At 38.2% G+C, this 13,160-nt stretch overlaps 1 protein-coding gene across 5 annotated transcripts in view; it reads left to right on the top strand.

The window, feature by feature from the left end:
- The window catches only part of osbpl8 (oxysterol binding protein-like 8), a 60,849-nt gene that overhangs the window by 17,999 nt on the left and 29,690 nt on the right, over positions 1-13,160 (top strand). For 2 of the 5 annotated variants that reach the window (XM_055055509.1, XM_055055508.1), the window contains exon 3: positions 12,544-12,580. The exons of 1 other annotated variant lie outside the window; for it this stretch is intronic. In XM_055055509.1, the coding sequence (XP_054911484.1) occupies positions 12,544-12,580 (37 nt within the window). Of the gene's footprint in view, positions 1-3,929; positions 4,077-12,543; positions 12,581-13,160 lie in introns of those variants that run through there. 2 more of the 5 variants (XM_055055511.1, XM_055055513.1) reach the window with 2 other exon arrangements.

Raw genomic sequence — 13,160 nt, 5'->3', positions numbered from 1 at the left:
GATGATTTCATCATCTCGGATGTTGCTGTCTTCATCAGTGCCTTTGTGCGTGAGATGGAGATGAGCCGCTGAGTTCTCATCCATTGAATTAAGCCGTTGAGCCAGTTGAAAGTTGTTGTTAGGAGGATTTTCATCCAGTGTGACTTGGATTTAAAAAAGAAGGTAAGAATTCAGTCTCAGTTTCTCACTGGAATAATAAAGTTTTCTTGTACAATTTCACACCATTTCAATAAAACAGAAAAACTGAACTCATTTTTCTTCTAGTTTAAATGTATTATGTTGGCCTTAGATGCAATGCCTGTAAAACACATTTAAAGTTTGTAACATCCCAAAATGTTAAACATATTTTAAAATATACCTTTTTAAACTTCCCAATGTATCTGAATCATCATCCTAAGCAGCAGCATTTCCAGGAATAACGGGAACGTATGCTGACAGATAAATTAGCTGATATTAGTCCTGAATCCGTCTCCCACAGTCTTTTCTGTTCAGTCAACCACAATGAGGCTGAGTGGGAGCAGAGCTCAGCACTTTCCCCTCTTTGACACTGGCTGAAAGTGGGTGTGAGTTTTCATAATGCTTTTTTTTTTCTTCTTTTTTTTCTGTGTTAATATTGCAAGCTCATTTCCCTCCACCCTCCCTCTTCCGCGCCCCACCTACATCCCTCCCTAATTTAGTCAGTGGATAATTAATCTGCCGATGATGGTTAATTAAATTGGTTTGAAAGCTATGTGGATAGATTTACTTTTGAATACATGTTTAATTGACTTCCTGGGCTGTATGTATGTGGGGATTCTATCACTTGGGGTCCACCTTAATAAGAGCTCGTGCAAATCAGTGCGCCAATCAGAACCCTTTGAAAACATCCACACAATCAAAACCAAGTTCATATTTCTGCCAGTGCCTAGTGGGGGGGAATGAATAATCTTCTGTACTCAGAAGCTGTGATTATGATCACATGGTTGTTCTTTTGTGAGTTCTGGCTCAGCATCTACCTTTTTTTTTTTTTTTAGACCCGGAACATTCTGTGAAAATCTGCCAGCTAGCAATGGCAAAGGAAGAGGAAGTTTGTGGTTTTGAGATGTTTTTTAGTGGTTCCAATGAATATAGTCGCGCTTTGACTGCTGTACATGTCAGCTAATTGTCTAAGTACGGTGTGTTCAAGCCCTCTGTGTCTGTGGTAGATTTGCCGTATTTGAAGTGACATTTAAAACTGCTGGCCATTTCAATGAGAAAGGACAACTAATGGGTTTTAATGAAAAACAGCATAAGTTGGAAACTTTCTCAATAAAACCTTGATGCAGAGCGAGATATCTCAAATTGTATTTTTTCCATTAGGGACTGGAATGGACCCCTGGCTATTTACAGATTCACCGATTGGTACATTGGTAGTTTATTTTCCTTGGTGCTGATTGGCTGGACCTCCAAGAGCAGAGATAAGAAAGCCTGTAGGTTTTAGCTTCTGTGGTAGTGCTAAAACGGTTTCCACTGTGCTTATTAATGCATATTAAGATATATATGGTGTTATGAAGTCATAGACAGATGAGTATCCAAGAGTAGCTGTGATCCCTAACCTCCACTTATACAGTTATGAAGCCAAAAGAAACAAATGAATTAACACATTTTATTTATTAGTTTGTAGTTTTCACAGCATTCACCAATGTTTTTCCACATCAAATTTTCCCAATATTGTGACAAGACTTTTCCATTGTCATTTTATGGGTCAGAAGTAGAGCTGCACTGTGTATTCAATTAAAGACTCATTCTTTCGTAGCAACACCGACTTGAAACTAAGCTGCCCTTTTCATAGCCTGATCTGCAGGGGGAACTGGAATAGAGTACAGGAGGCTAATGGAGCCAGATGTAAAAATTGACTTGAGGCTTCTGTTACACAGCGAGACACCAAGTCTGAGTCAGCCTCAGTGGTTGGGGGAATGGTAATGTCCAACAGTACATATGGCAGCGATGCCGCGGACAAAAAGTTAGAAAAATATGCAGCCACTTAGTACGAAATTGATGGAGTGAAATTCAGATGATGAAGGCGCAGTTGCATTTTTTGACATTCAATATTTAACAAAGTGCAGACTGGATGTTCAGAAAATTCCTTTCTAGGCTGATAAATCAGCTTGTTGGGCCAGAATGGTTTGTGGAGGACAGGCAAGAGAGAAAACTGAGTGGATGAAAAAACTGTTTTGCAGAAACATGTGAATAGATGTTTGATGAAGTGTTTTCTAACTCTACAACCTCAATATAATTATTCCTTTGAAATTAAATTCCTAATTAATAATTAGTTGGGGTTTTTAGCTAATCTTTCACTATTGACAATATTGTAAATCTGTTAACACCTTCTACAGGATGTGAAGTCGAATTTGCATCCAAGCAAAGATAAGAAATTGTTGTAGGTAACCAGTGTGGTGGTATGTGACTCAAGTTTTCTATTCTATAACAGGGGAAGGTATGACTCATAACTTCATTCTGACCTGCTTTTAAAGTTTGTTTAAACTTTTTTGTCCTTTAATTTGCACTGTTCTTTTGTTTTTTTACAGAAATAGTAAAAGACTGAAAGTCACTCATCAAGGGGTTTCCTTCCTGCAGCTAAAGACTGCAGTCTAATTCTAAAGGCTGGTGTTCGACTGCAAACGGGCTTTGCAAATATAAGAATAACTAGGTTTTTTAGGGTATTTTGAGTGGAAGAAGCAGGATTTATTTTTATTTTTTTGTCATTCCAGAAATAATGAGTCTCATGATGTGAATCACAGACCGCTCTGTCAGCAGACTGGAGGACGTTTGACATATTACAATTATTGCTTTGTGAGTGTGAATAAAAAATGCAATCAATGTCTATGGTGTGACTCAAAGGGAGAGTGGGATGCAAAAGAAATAAGGGGGAATGTTTATTAGACATAATTGATAGAAAAATTAGCCTTTGCTGTGCCTTGAAGAACTATTTATGCCATTTGAGCCTTTTTTATGACTTCTTTCCACTGAGCAGTGCTATTCGTTACACTATTTTATGATCCAGTGTATTTAGGTTTTCACCACCAGTTGGACTCTCGTTGGTCAGGAGGTGTTAAACATCGTGTCATACAAGAAAAACAATAAACTTGATGCAATGTCTTGTTTGTTACAAGCAAGTTTTTCTTTCCCCCAAATTAATGGACTGCTGTATAGCTTCATCATAGCCATAGCAATGGACCTACTACTGACGGAAGCCTTCGAATGGTGTGGTACGGTACTGTTGTGTGGGCCGCTTTTACAATGGAAACACAAAATAGTGTACCAAACCACACCAACCAGTGGCAAACCACTCTGTGAAAACGAAACATTATGTCTTTCTAAATGGAACTATGAAAGGGTTTCAGGGTGGTTGGGGGTAAGTGAGCCATCCTCAGAGTTGATTTTCCATTGTGACCTATGGAGATTATCCTGGTCACTACTTTATTGATGCAGTGGCGCTTCAGTCAACAAGTTCCCAGGAAGGAGTAGTGTGGTTACAGTAATGGAGCCGGATGGTGCACACAAATCCCCATCTTTGACAGCCAACCCCCCCATGCTTGGCTTACATTTTGCTTCCTTATAAACAATTAATGGCATACTTCATTGGTCTTATCTTACTGTGGTTCCTTTAAGTTTTGCATTCACAGTTGAATTGCGTCTGAATAAGACCAGTTCTCAAAGCAACAAGCAATGGGGTGGATTGATGAAGAGAAAGGAAGGGGGAAATCACAAGGGCTTCAGAGAATGGATGAAAGCTGAGTAAGAGTACTCAATGGCAGTGATGTAACAACCGCTGAGAAAGTAAACAAGTAAATTACTGAAGGCTTGGTGTGTGGGGGGGGGAATGTCGAGGAAGAAGAAGAAAGCAAAGAGAGGAGAGATCTCTCATCAGAAAGAGAGAGAAAAGAGGAGGCTCAAATTCTCTTGCATGTGTGTTCTCTCTCCATCTTGTCCCCTCCTTTCCTTTCGCTGTGTGTGTGTTGGAGCTCAGTGGCATGTCACACCACTTTTAGTCTGAACAAGAAAACGGTAGCAGCGACAAACTCCTCTCCCTCGATTGACTGCAGTTCCCGTGTGCTGTAAGTGAACCTTAAACTGTTAGACTCATAGCAGGAAGCAAGAGTGGGTAGACTAGACTGAGGAGAGTTTGGGTAATGCTCCGCTACTCTTGAGGTATGTTGCTCTATAATTTACTAGAAAGTCATTTGCAACCATTGCTTATCAACTTTCTGTGTAGCTTTGTGTTTTCTTCAGTTACACAGGTAAAGAATCACAAGTGTTCAATTGTTGCATATCGATAAATTATAAAGAAAATTTTTAGATTGTTTTTTTTTTCTTAGAAAATCTTGTGTTGTACTTACTTCCATTGACTTTTTCTGATTCTTGTTGGACCAGTTATTTCTATTAAATCAGACAAATTTGGACCCTTCAACCAAACCAAAATTCCCCCAACAGCATTGTTGTTCTAGGTATTTATTGGCCAGATAGCAACACGGTCTTTAAAATTTCTGGAAAAGTTTATTTTAGTATGTTGCATGTCTGGATTAGTATGGAAGAGAAAATCAAAATATAGAAAAATTATTGTAATTCCTAGATTTTTATCCCCCAAATGTTTGTTGTTTAGTTTGTTTTTTGTTTCATTCTTTCGTTTTTGATTTTCTTCGTTTGTTCATTCCTTCATTCGTTCATTTGATACTTCATTCATTTCTTCGTTCGTTCCTGGTTCCTGTGTTCGTTCTTTGTTCGTTCCCGCGTTAGTTACTGCGTTCACTCCTGTGCACCTTCTTTCCTTCATTCTCCTATTTTATCTGGCATAGCTAGTTTTTCTGTTTTATCTTTTTAAATGAACAAGAAGGACCAAGAACTCTTGAAAGTGGGAACCCCACTTTGATTAGGTATAGAAAATTACTTTAAGTTGTCTTCATTGCAAGTATCAATGTTTGTTGCTTTGATTGTCTTCCGGTTATTCTTCAGAAATGAGTGAGGAAGTCCTCTACGCTAGGTGCTGAACTATTGTCCAAACAACAGGAGGTGCAAATGGCTACCGATTGAGACACGAATTACTGAAGCATTACTCCTTAATCAGCAAACCCTTTCCAGTCCACCTATGTGCCTACTCTGGAGTTACCTCCGATCTGTAAATGCTGCTGAAATATCCAACCATCCAACCATACTACTTAGACGGGAGCAAATTAACTTGATCTGTTTCTAGGGTTCTGCTTTGTATCATCAGTATTCCAGGAACAGTTGTGTTTTTGTTCTTATTTATTTTCCTCACAATAGAGGCTCTGCGGGAGTGTTGGCTGTGTTCAATAGGTGCAGGCAGACAGGTTAGTGCTGAGAGTAATCAGCCTGACGGCACTAGACAAGGTCTGTTCTTGTTCATTCTGAACAGCAGCTGGACTGTGAAATCTACCTTCATAACGCTTCCCCTCGACACGACAGACTCAGCTTTTAACCTAATAGATGCTCGCCAATCACTGCTTTGTGGCTCATTTACTGCATCTGCCCTTGTAGTTTAATTTTGAACTAGTTTGATGTAGTTTAAGACATAAACTGTATTCAGAGGTCGTCTAACCTCAACCTGGATAAGACTAAAATTTAGCTTTGTCTCAATAAATTTTAGCTAAACTCAGTTTAGCTAAGATTGTATGTAAAAATTATAAATAAACCCCCGGAACATAATTAGATGCATTGTTTATTTTTTGTTCTTCAAAGTATGTTCTGAGCTTGTTTTATTTCTGGCTACGCATCAGTTCTGGATAAAAGCTATTTTCCAACTAGATGCCAAAAAATACTAATAAATGTTCCTCCTTGTTCATAGTATGTACACAAGATCTTAATTGGTGCTCTCTTCCCAAAACTCTCCTAATGAAAACCTCATGCAGACTGTTTACCCACGTCACGCTGTCATCCTTGAGCCAACCCTCCATGTCACTTCTTGGTTAAAAATCTTACATTGCTGATTCTTTTCCATCTGAAAATTTGACTAAAACAGTCTACCATTCTGGTTGTTGTACTATCTATTATTACATATTTTCTTTTTAAGTGGGTTCCTGCTTCTAAATACTGTGTGCAGTGTATGAAAGAGCTAGGCTCCTAAACACTGCTTTCATCCTTGTTCTTGAGAACTTTCACCACCTCACCTCTGCGCTTTTCCTGAGCCTCCTGTCTCCTGCTGTGATGAAACTGAGACACCACTTAGTGTGAGGCCCATTTAACCACCAGGCTATCTTCAAACTTGATCTTTTTGGATCATGTTGAAACACTGCTGTCTAATGGGACGCTGCAGACAGTCTATCACCATTGCCCCTACCAATGCCACACAAAAGAATGTGGTTGCATTCACACCAGCCCTGTTTAGTCCATTTTAATTGAACTTTTGTCTGCTTGTCTAGATAGTCTGGTTTGTCAATGGACAATCAAGCTCTTATGTGGACTGAAATAGCAAACGTTTGTCCAAATACGACCAAAACAAACATGGTAGTCTGGCGCTGGCCGGATATGTGGCTCTTGCCAAACACGATAGAGAAATTTTTACAACAGCTAAAATCTGATGTTATGCCATTTTTGTCTGTATGTTGTGAAGAAGGGAATTGCGCTTGTGTCTTCTTCTGAGGTTTGTGTCGTTTCCTTCAGTGGTTCTTAGTGCAGCGCCACCACAAGCCAGGAGGGGAGATGGTTTTTCAATTAATTTGGATCATTTGGTAAAGCAGAGTTTGTAAATTAACCACACCAGCTAAAAATGTTGCAATTTTGGTTCCCAATCAATCCGAGTCTACCGGACTGTCAAGTGTGAAAACACCCTTAGAAATACCCTTTTTTCTTAATCACTTACTTGCTTGATGCCTTTGAGAGGTATAGATTGTATTTAGTATTTTGGAAAAATAATGAAATAGGGCCACTCTGTTTAGAAAAGGGTTGAAATTAGCTTTCTTTCAGATCATTGTCTCATTTGGATTGTCGTTTTGTCGTTATTTATATCAATAGTAATGTAGATGTGGATCTAAATGAAAAATGGTTAAACTAATAGAGGTTTATTCATACACCAGAAAAGTGCAAGACTTGCTATAATTTTGGGAAAGCTTGCTCAAACTCTTTCCACAAATGGAGTAATCCAAACTGTTATCCACTTGAATAACTCGGCCAATCCTTGTAGTTTTTCTGCTTCTGTAATTATAAAAGGGCCCTAGTGTCAATAATGCATTGAAAAAAGCTCCTTGTCTGGGGACTTTATACTTTGATTTCTTTCAAATTACAGCTAGGGTCAGAATTTCTAGGCTCCCTGATGAAATCAAACAAGACTAATCCACTATGTGTTGTTCTTAATATCTCTACAGAAATGACCACAGTGAAACCTGGTAGTACTTGTATTGCTCCCAAAAGAACAAAGAGAACATTTCCACAAAGTCAGATCAGTCTATTTTATCCAAGTGCCAAATTGTAACCTAAACACTGAAATTTATGGTGTGATTTCATCAACCAAACATGAAATCACATGTTGGGCTAATGATTCTGACTGTCTGATAACACAGAGGCTGAATTGTATCATATTTTCAGATTTGTCTGTAGAAAAAGAGTGTATCGTAATTATTTTTACTTCCACATCACAATACTACACTTCACACTATTCCATGACATAAAGTCCTAATAGAAAACACTTAAATTTTGTTGGCATGAAAAGGATTTTAAGCAATTTATTTAGTAACTGGTTACGATTACTGGTCAGTTTTAGTTTGTCATGATGTGATGAAGATGGCTAACATACAGTAATGGTTAGCCACTCTCCTCGCTCGTCACAACTCTTTATCTACTTTGGATCATAGTAATGAGGTCAAACACATTGTATCGCCTCTGTTATTGCCACATATATTTTCAGATTGGAATTGTGAGTCTCCTCATAATGGACAGCCGCAACTTCTGTCAGTCTTGACTCAGGCATTTCTTCAGATCATATCTTCTGCAGTCTATAAACCAATATGTTCAAGCAACATTATTTATGGTTTCTCTTCTAGCTCCTTCTGGCCATTTGGACATATTCCAGGTTTTCCATCTCATACGGTAGCTCTCTGCCTGCCTGGGTCCAGGCTGAACTCACCACTTTACTGACAGACCTGTCAGTTCCTTAATAATGGATTTAGCTGTTCTGACGTCAAACACAGGCTGAAATGATCTATGTGATTTCACAGCATGGCCATTCTGCAGTGGAATGTGGACGTAGAGAAGAATTGGAATTTGGAGTTTTCTAGTTGATCAAAGTAAAAATTTACTTTTAACCTGTAAGGCTTCTGGTATCCACTGTTAGCTTATTGGTGATTTATATCACCAGCTATTCTAAATGTCTATGTTCATTCTAAATCTTACTTTTTTCATTCTCGGGAGAAGATTAGATCAGTTTTACCCCCATAACATGTTTGAATTTCAACCTGCCCTTTAGATATAGTACAAAGTAACCTGTTGTTGTTTTTTTTCCTCCTCCTCCTCTCTCTGTTGCTGAAAAGGAAACTGGGTCAGAAATGTGCTGCAAGTGATGTTCAGACATTATGTAATATGTCACAGCGCTTTATCCCCCGTTAGCAGTCCCCATCTTTTTATAGGAAGAAAGAGCAGCCTGTGTTTTTAGGCTGTTCATTCTGCAGACGGTTCAAGGCTTCCAGGGAAATAGGATGTGGTACAATAGAAGATTATGTCCTATTTTTGTTCATGACCCTTATTGTTGTTTATATAGTTTTCTATTTATGTTGTCTTTTTTAAAAAATAGGAATTAATTAAATTTTACTAAATCATTTGGACCAGAAAGAATAATTTCTGTCCTACCTGCATTAAAGTGGTGGAAAATCAGACCCGTCTAATTATTGTTTTTGGACACACTGACTGAGTGGAGCAACTATTGTAATGTGTTCACAGTTGTAAGAAGTTGTTCTCAGCACGTGCATGTTGAAAGTATGTGGCAGTGTTCTGTTGTCTGAGTTAGGGTGATTATATTGCTGTTAAAGAAAAGGGGCCCGGAAATAGAACCCTGAGGGACCCCATATTTAGTTTTTATTTCAAGTAAAGACTGCAGTGTTCTGAATATCAAGTGAGTAAAGTTGAACAAAGTTGCAAGACCATGTGCAACTTTGATGAACTGTATTGAAACAACAACGCAGTATTTGCAAATGTCAGTTTTTGAATGGACATCTGGGACAAACAATCCCAGTTGTAACATCAGTCATTTAAACCTTTTAACTGATTGAACAAACAAAACATTGTTATGCGCCATTGTCCTTCCCTCTTTTTCTTATTTCTGTGTCCAAGCAGATATGGACATTTTAGGTTGAGCAGTCAGGCTTACGGTCATTGTTCATTACTGATCAACACAGCAGGGCTGCTGTTTTATGTCTGAAACCAATAAAAAGATAATAGAACCGATTCCCTCAGAAAAATGTCCACTTTCATATTTATAATTTTCCTGATGCAGAACTGCTCACAGTCAAACCGCATCTTGATCAAAGCACTCATTCTTAAACCGTGGGCTTACGAAGGCGGGCGCATTTCACCAAGAGCGATTCTACCAAGTAAAACTTTTGTTGACTGATTTAAATGCATTTTCTTTCATGGCTTCAAGTGCTACATGCATTGTGTTTTAAAGGCAAACTGTAGTTCCTTTGCACAGACCTGGCTTCTCCTCACACTGATCAAACACACCAAGGCCATCTGTTTTCAGCTGCTGTCTGGAAAGTACTACAAGCTCATGTGCGCTCATGTTAACCGACAACTTTGAATGCTTCACTCACAGGCCTTATCTTAGATGTGCTGTTTCACATCCTAAGCTGTAAAGGAAAAACTGCATGCATGAAAATGTTGTGTGTATCGGCAAGTAGTGCGAAGGTGGTCACGTTTACTTTCATTAATCTGTTTGTTTTTTGACTTGTAATTTTTTAAATGGCCACTAAAATGTTTAGGATGTATGTTAAACAGCTTAACACACATTATATTAACCTCATTTAATCTCATTATTAAGGACAGTCATAATACTGTATAATATCCAAAAGCAGGCTGTAAATGTAATTCTAAGGTCTGTCATAAAATGCTTCTGATTGGAGATTCACCACTGAATGCCACTTGTTGCTTGTCAGTATTTTGATAATAAAAGCTCTAATATTATCTCACCAAAAGCTGTAATCCAACAATACATTCTTTTTCCATTGAGCCAGTATTTTCCAGCTCTATCATTACATTTTTTTTCACCAAACCTTTGTCACCTCAGCTTCCTCATCTGCATATGTAGAAATCAGCTCTGACAACTAACACTTTTTTTTTTCCTTTCAGCCCGGGCCTTTAGTCAATCAAGTAAAGAAACTGAGGTTATTTGAAGTTGACATCCTATTGAACCAACTTAGAGAAATTGACTGAGTAAGAATAGTTTTATTATAGGATTAGACTCCGGCTGTGATCACGGAAAGCCGCAGTATTATTCAGACTGCAACAGCTGAAGATTTTTTTGCCTTCGACTATGTACCCAGAACTACCCAGGAATTTCAGACACAAGTAATGGTACTTTCTCAGGATTGGAAGGGAATGTTTTGGAAGGCAGAAACAGTGTCCAGGTATAACTGTACTTTCCAACCGCATGACGATCAGATGAGCTGAGATTAAGGTTTGTTAATCGACCTCTGACGTTCAGTGACTGTTTGCTAATCCCGTCCTCTTATTGTTGCAAGCAGCTCTTAGTGTTGTCTCTCTTTTATGTTTCTTCCTCAGCTAGAATCTGTCAGGGTTCCAAATCAACAGCTTTTTGCAATTTTGTTTCTTCTTTCTTGGAACAAACATGGGTGCCATTGTTTTCTATGGCTTCTACCGTACTGAGCTACTTATGTTAGCGTCTTTCATCACAACAGTGAAAGGAACACAAATGAGATAAACAGCCAACTCTGACTGCACCATATTGTACAATAATAGACCTCCTCTTGAACCTTACAAGAAATGTTGACATTGTTGAATATTATTATCCTGATATCAACTGCGCTTGACACACAATTTTGATGCCACTTTAACTTATGCATCTAGGTCACTTCGATCTTCATGAGGTGCTGGCGTGAATCAGAGTTCGAATTTCTGAAATGCAGTAGTATAGAGGATCTCCCTGGAACACAACCACTCTAGAACCCTGCAAATACTAAAACCAAATATACATTAATGTGCATTATTAAGCTCAGGGGAAACCATCTTATCCCTATCACAGAAACTAGCTTCCACAGACTGTTTTATCTCCACTCTTGAAGGGACCGGCCAATCAGCCGCAAGGAAAATGAACAGTGCTCCTGGATTGGCTGCTTTGCAATCGCCAATCCAACTAGCATTATGTCTCGTTGTTTCAGATTCCCAGACTGCTTTTTTAAATATTTTAGAAAGAAATTGCACATAAGCAAGTTTTCCACAAACAACTTGATCCACTGAAATAATCATGACTAGGTAAATCCATAAATGCTGAACTGCAGACAGTTCAGCATTGAGATATTTCAGTCTGAGATCAGGTTTTGATTCATTCCTTAAATCTTCACTATGCAAACCACACATCTAGAAGTTTTAATTCCTAAATTTTCTTTTATTTACCTCAACTTTTTTGCTTATTATGTACCAGTAAAAAAATGCTAAATTTCTCACATAATTATCATAATGCTAGTTCTATTTATTCGTGGGGGTGGCTGTACTATTTGATGTGTTAATATTAACTCCCATCTCTCTGTTTGCTAAAATGCTGTGTCGTCTTCTTCACTGCTTTGCAGCAAACAACTTTGTACAACACTGCCTCCTTGTGGTAATAGAAACTAAATTCATTGTCAGGATTGAACATGCTTTACAGAAGGTGACTGATCGAAGCTGGTAACAATAACAGGTTCTAATATTTTAAGACGAAGTAATTGATATGTATAACCATAAAAACATATGTCATGTCATCATTGACAAATCTAACTATATTTTTTTTACTTTTGAGCTGGTCAAATAATGAAAAAGTATTTTCTTATTTTATATATTTGATCAAATCATGTTGGGCCTGTCAGGGTGGTAAATCGAAATAAAAGGTCATTCTTAGCAGCTACTGAATTTACGTCTTTTTTGTCTTGTTCTGTTAACTTCATCTTTTATTTTTTTAACATAATCCACCGTTGTGCCATTATTTATTTCAAAGTTCTGCTTCTGTTCTTTTAAGTTGTCTCATAGACATTGTAGTCCAACTAATGTCTGTTTTTCATTTGTTTTTTTGTCTCTGTCTTCTTTTTTGGGGGGATTAATGTCACTTGTTGTCGTCCCATGTGGCTGCATCCTCACTTGCTGTTGCTGATGCTGCCCACTGTCGCCAACCCCGCTGCACGCAAACCTGCCAACATCTGGCCAACAACGCATGGTGGACACACACCCATCTCCGCCCTCTCCCCTCCTTTATTCTTCATCTACAACCCCCCAACCCCCACGCCACTTTTCCAATCCCTGCAACTCTTTCCTGCCCTTTCTCCTCTTTTACTTTTCTTGTTCTGTCTCCACCTCTTTTTTCCCCCTCCCCAGCACCATGCAGAGTTGAGAGAGCATCATGCCACCTCTGGTAAGCCAGCGACCTTTTAGGGGAAGGGCTTTGGGCAGTTTACACAGACACCAGGCAGTCCAGGGCTGATATTTAGAGTCAAATAGAAGAGAGGGAAATGTCCAATTTTAGCGAAGAGAGTTCTAAAGTAATTCATTAATTTTTCAAACTTTTTCTGTGAAAAAATGTTGTTGTTGTTTATGCTTTTCCTTTGCTGCTATTGAGTTCAGCTTGCACAAATCTGTTTGGCTGTTTTTTGTAAGAAAATACGTAGTTTTTTTTACTCTTTTACATTTCTTCATGCACAATTCGTTTATTGAAAGGAAGCATTGAACGTTATTATTACTTGCACCTCTTATTCAAATATCCTGTGAAATTTTGTTTTAGATGAAGTTGGGATTTTTAATGGGTCGATAGAAGATTCTTATTTTTATTTGAATCGTCATTAAAATTCCTTCACATTCACCGTGTAAAGGTGAATGTTTTTTGCACAAAATTTTAAAACAGAATCATATAATCTATTTATGAGAAGCATAAGAAGCTATTTTTGGCTAGTTAATTAGTCTGTATTGGGTAACTAGCCTGCATTCTGCTACTTTAC

The sequence above is a fragment of the Poeciliopsis prolifica genome, unplaced genomic scaffold (genome assembly GCF_027474105.1).
Source record: "Poeciliopsis prolifica strain line A6 unplaced genomic scaffold, Auburn_PproV2 SCAFFOLD042, whole genome shotgun sequence".
Taxonomy (NCBI): Eukaryota; Metazoa; Chordata; class Actinopteri; order Cyprinodontiformes; family Poeciliidae; genus Poeciliopsis; species Poeciliopsis prolifica.
This window is presented reverse-complemented; position numbering and strand designations above follow the sequence as displayed.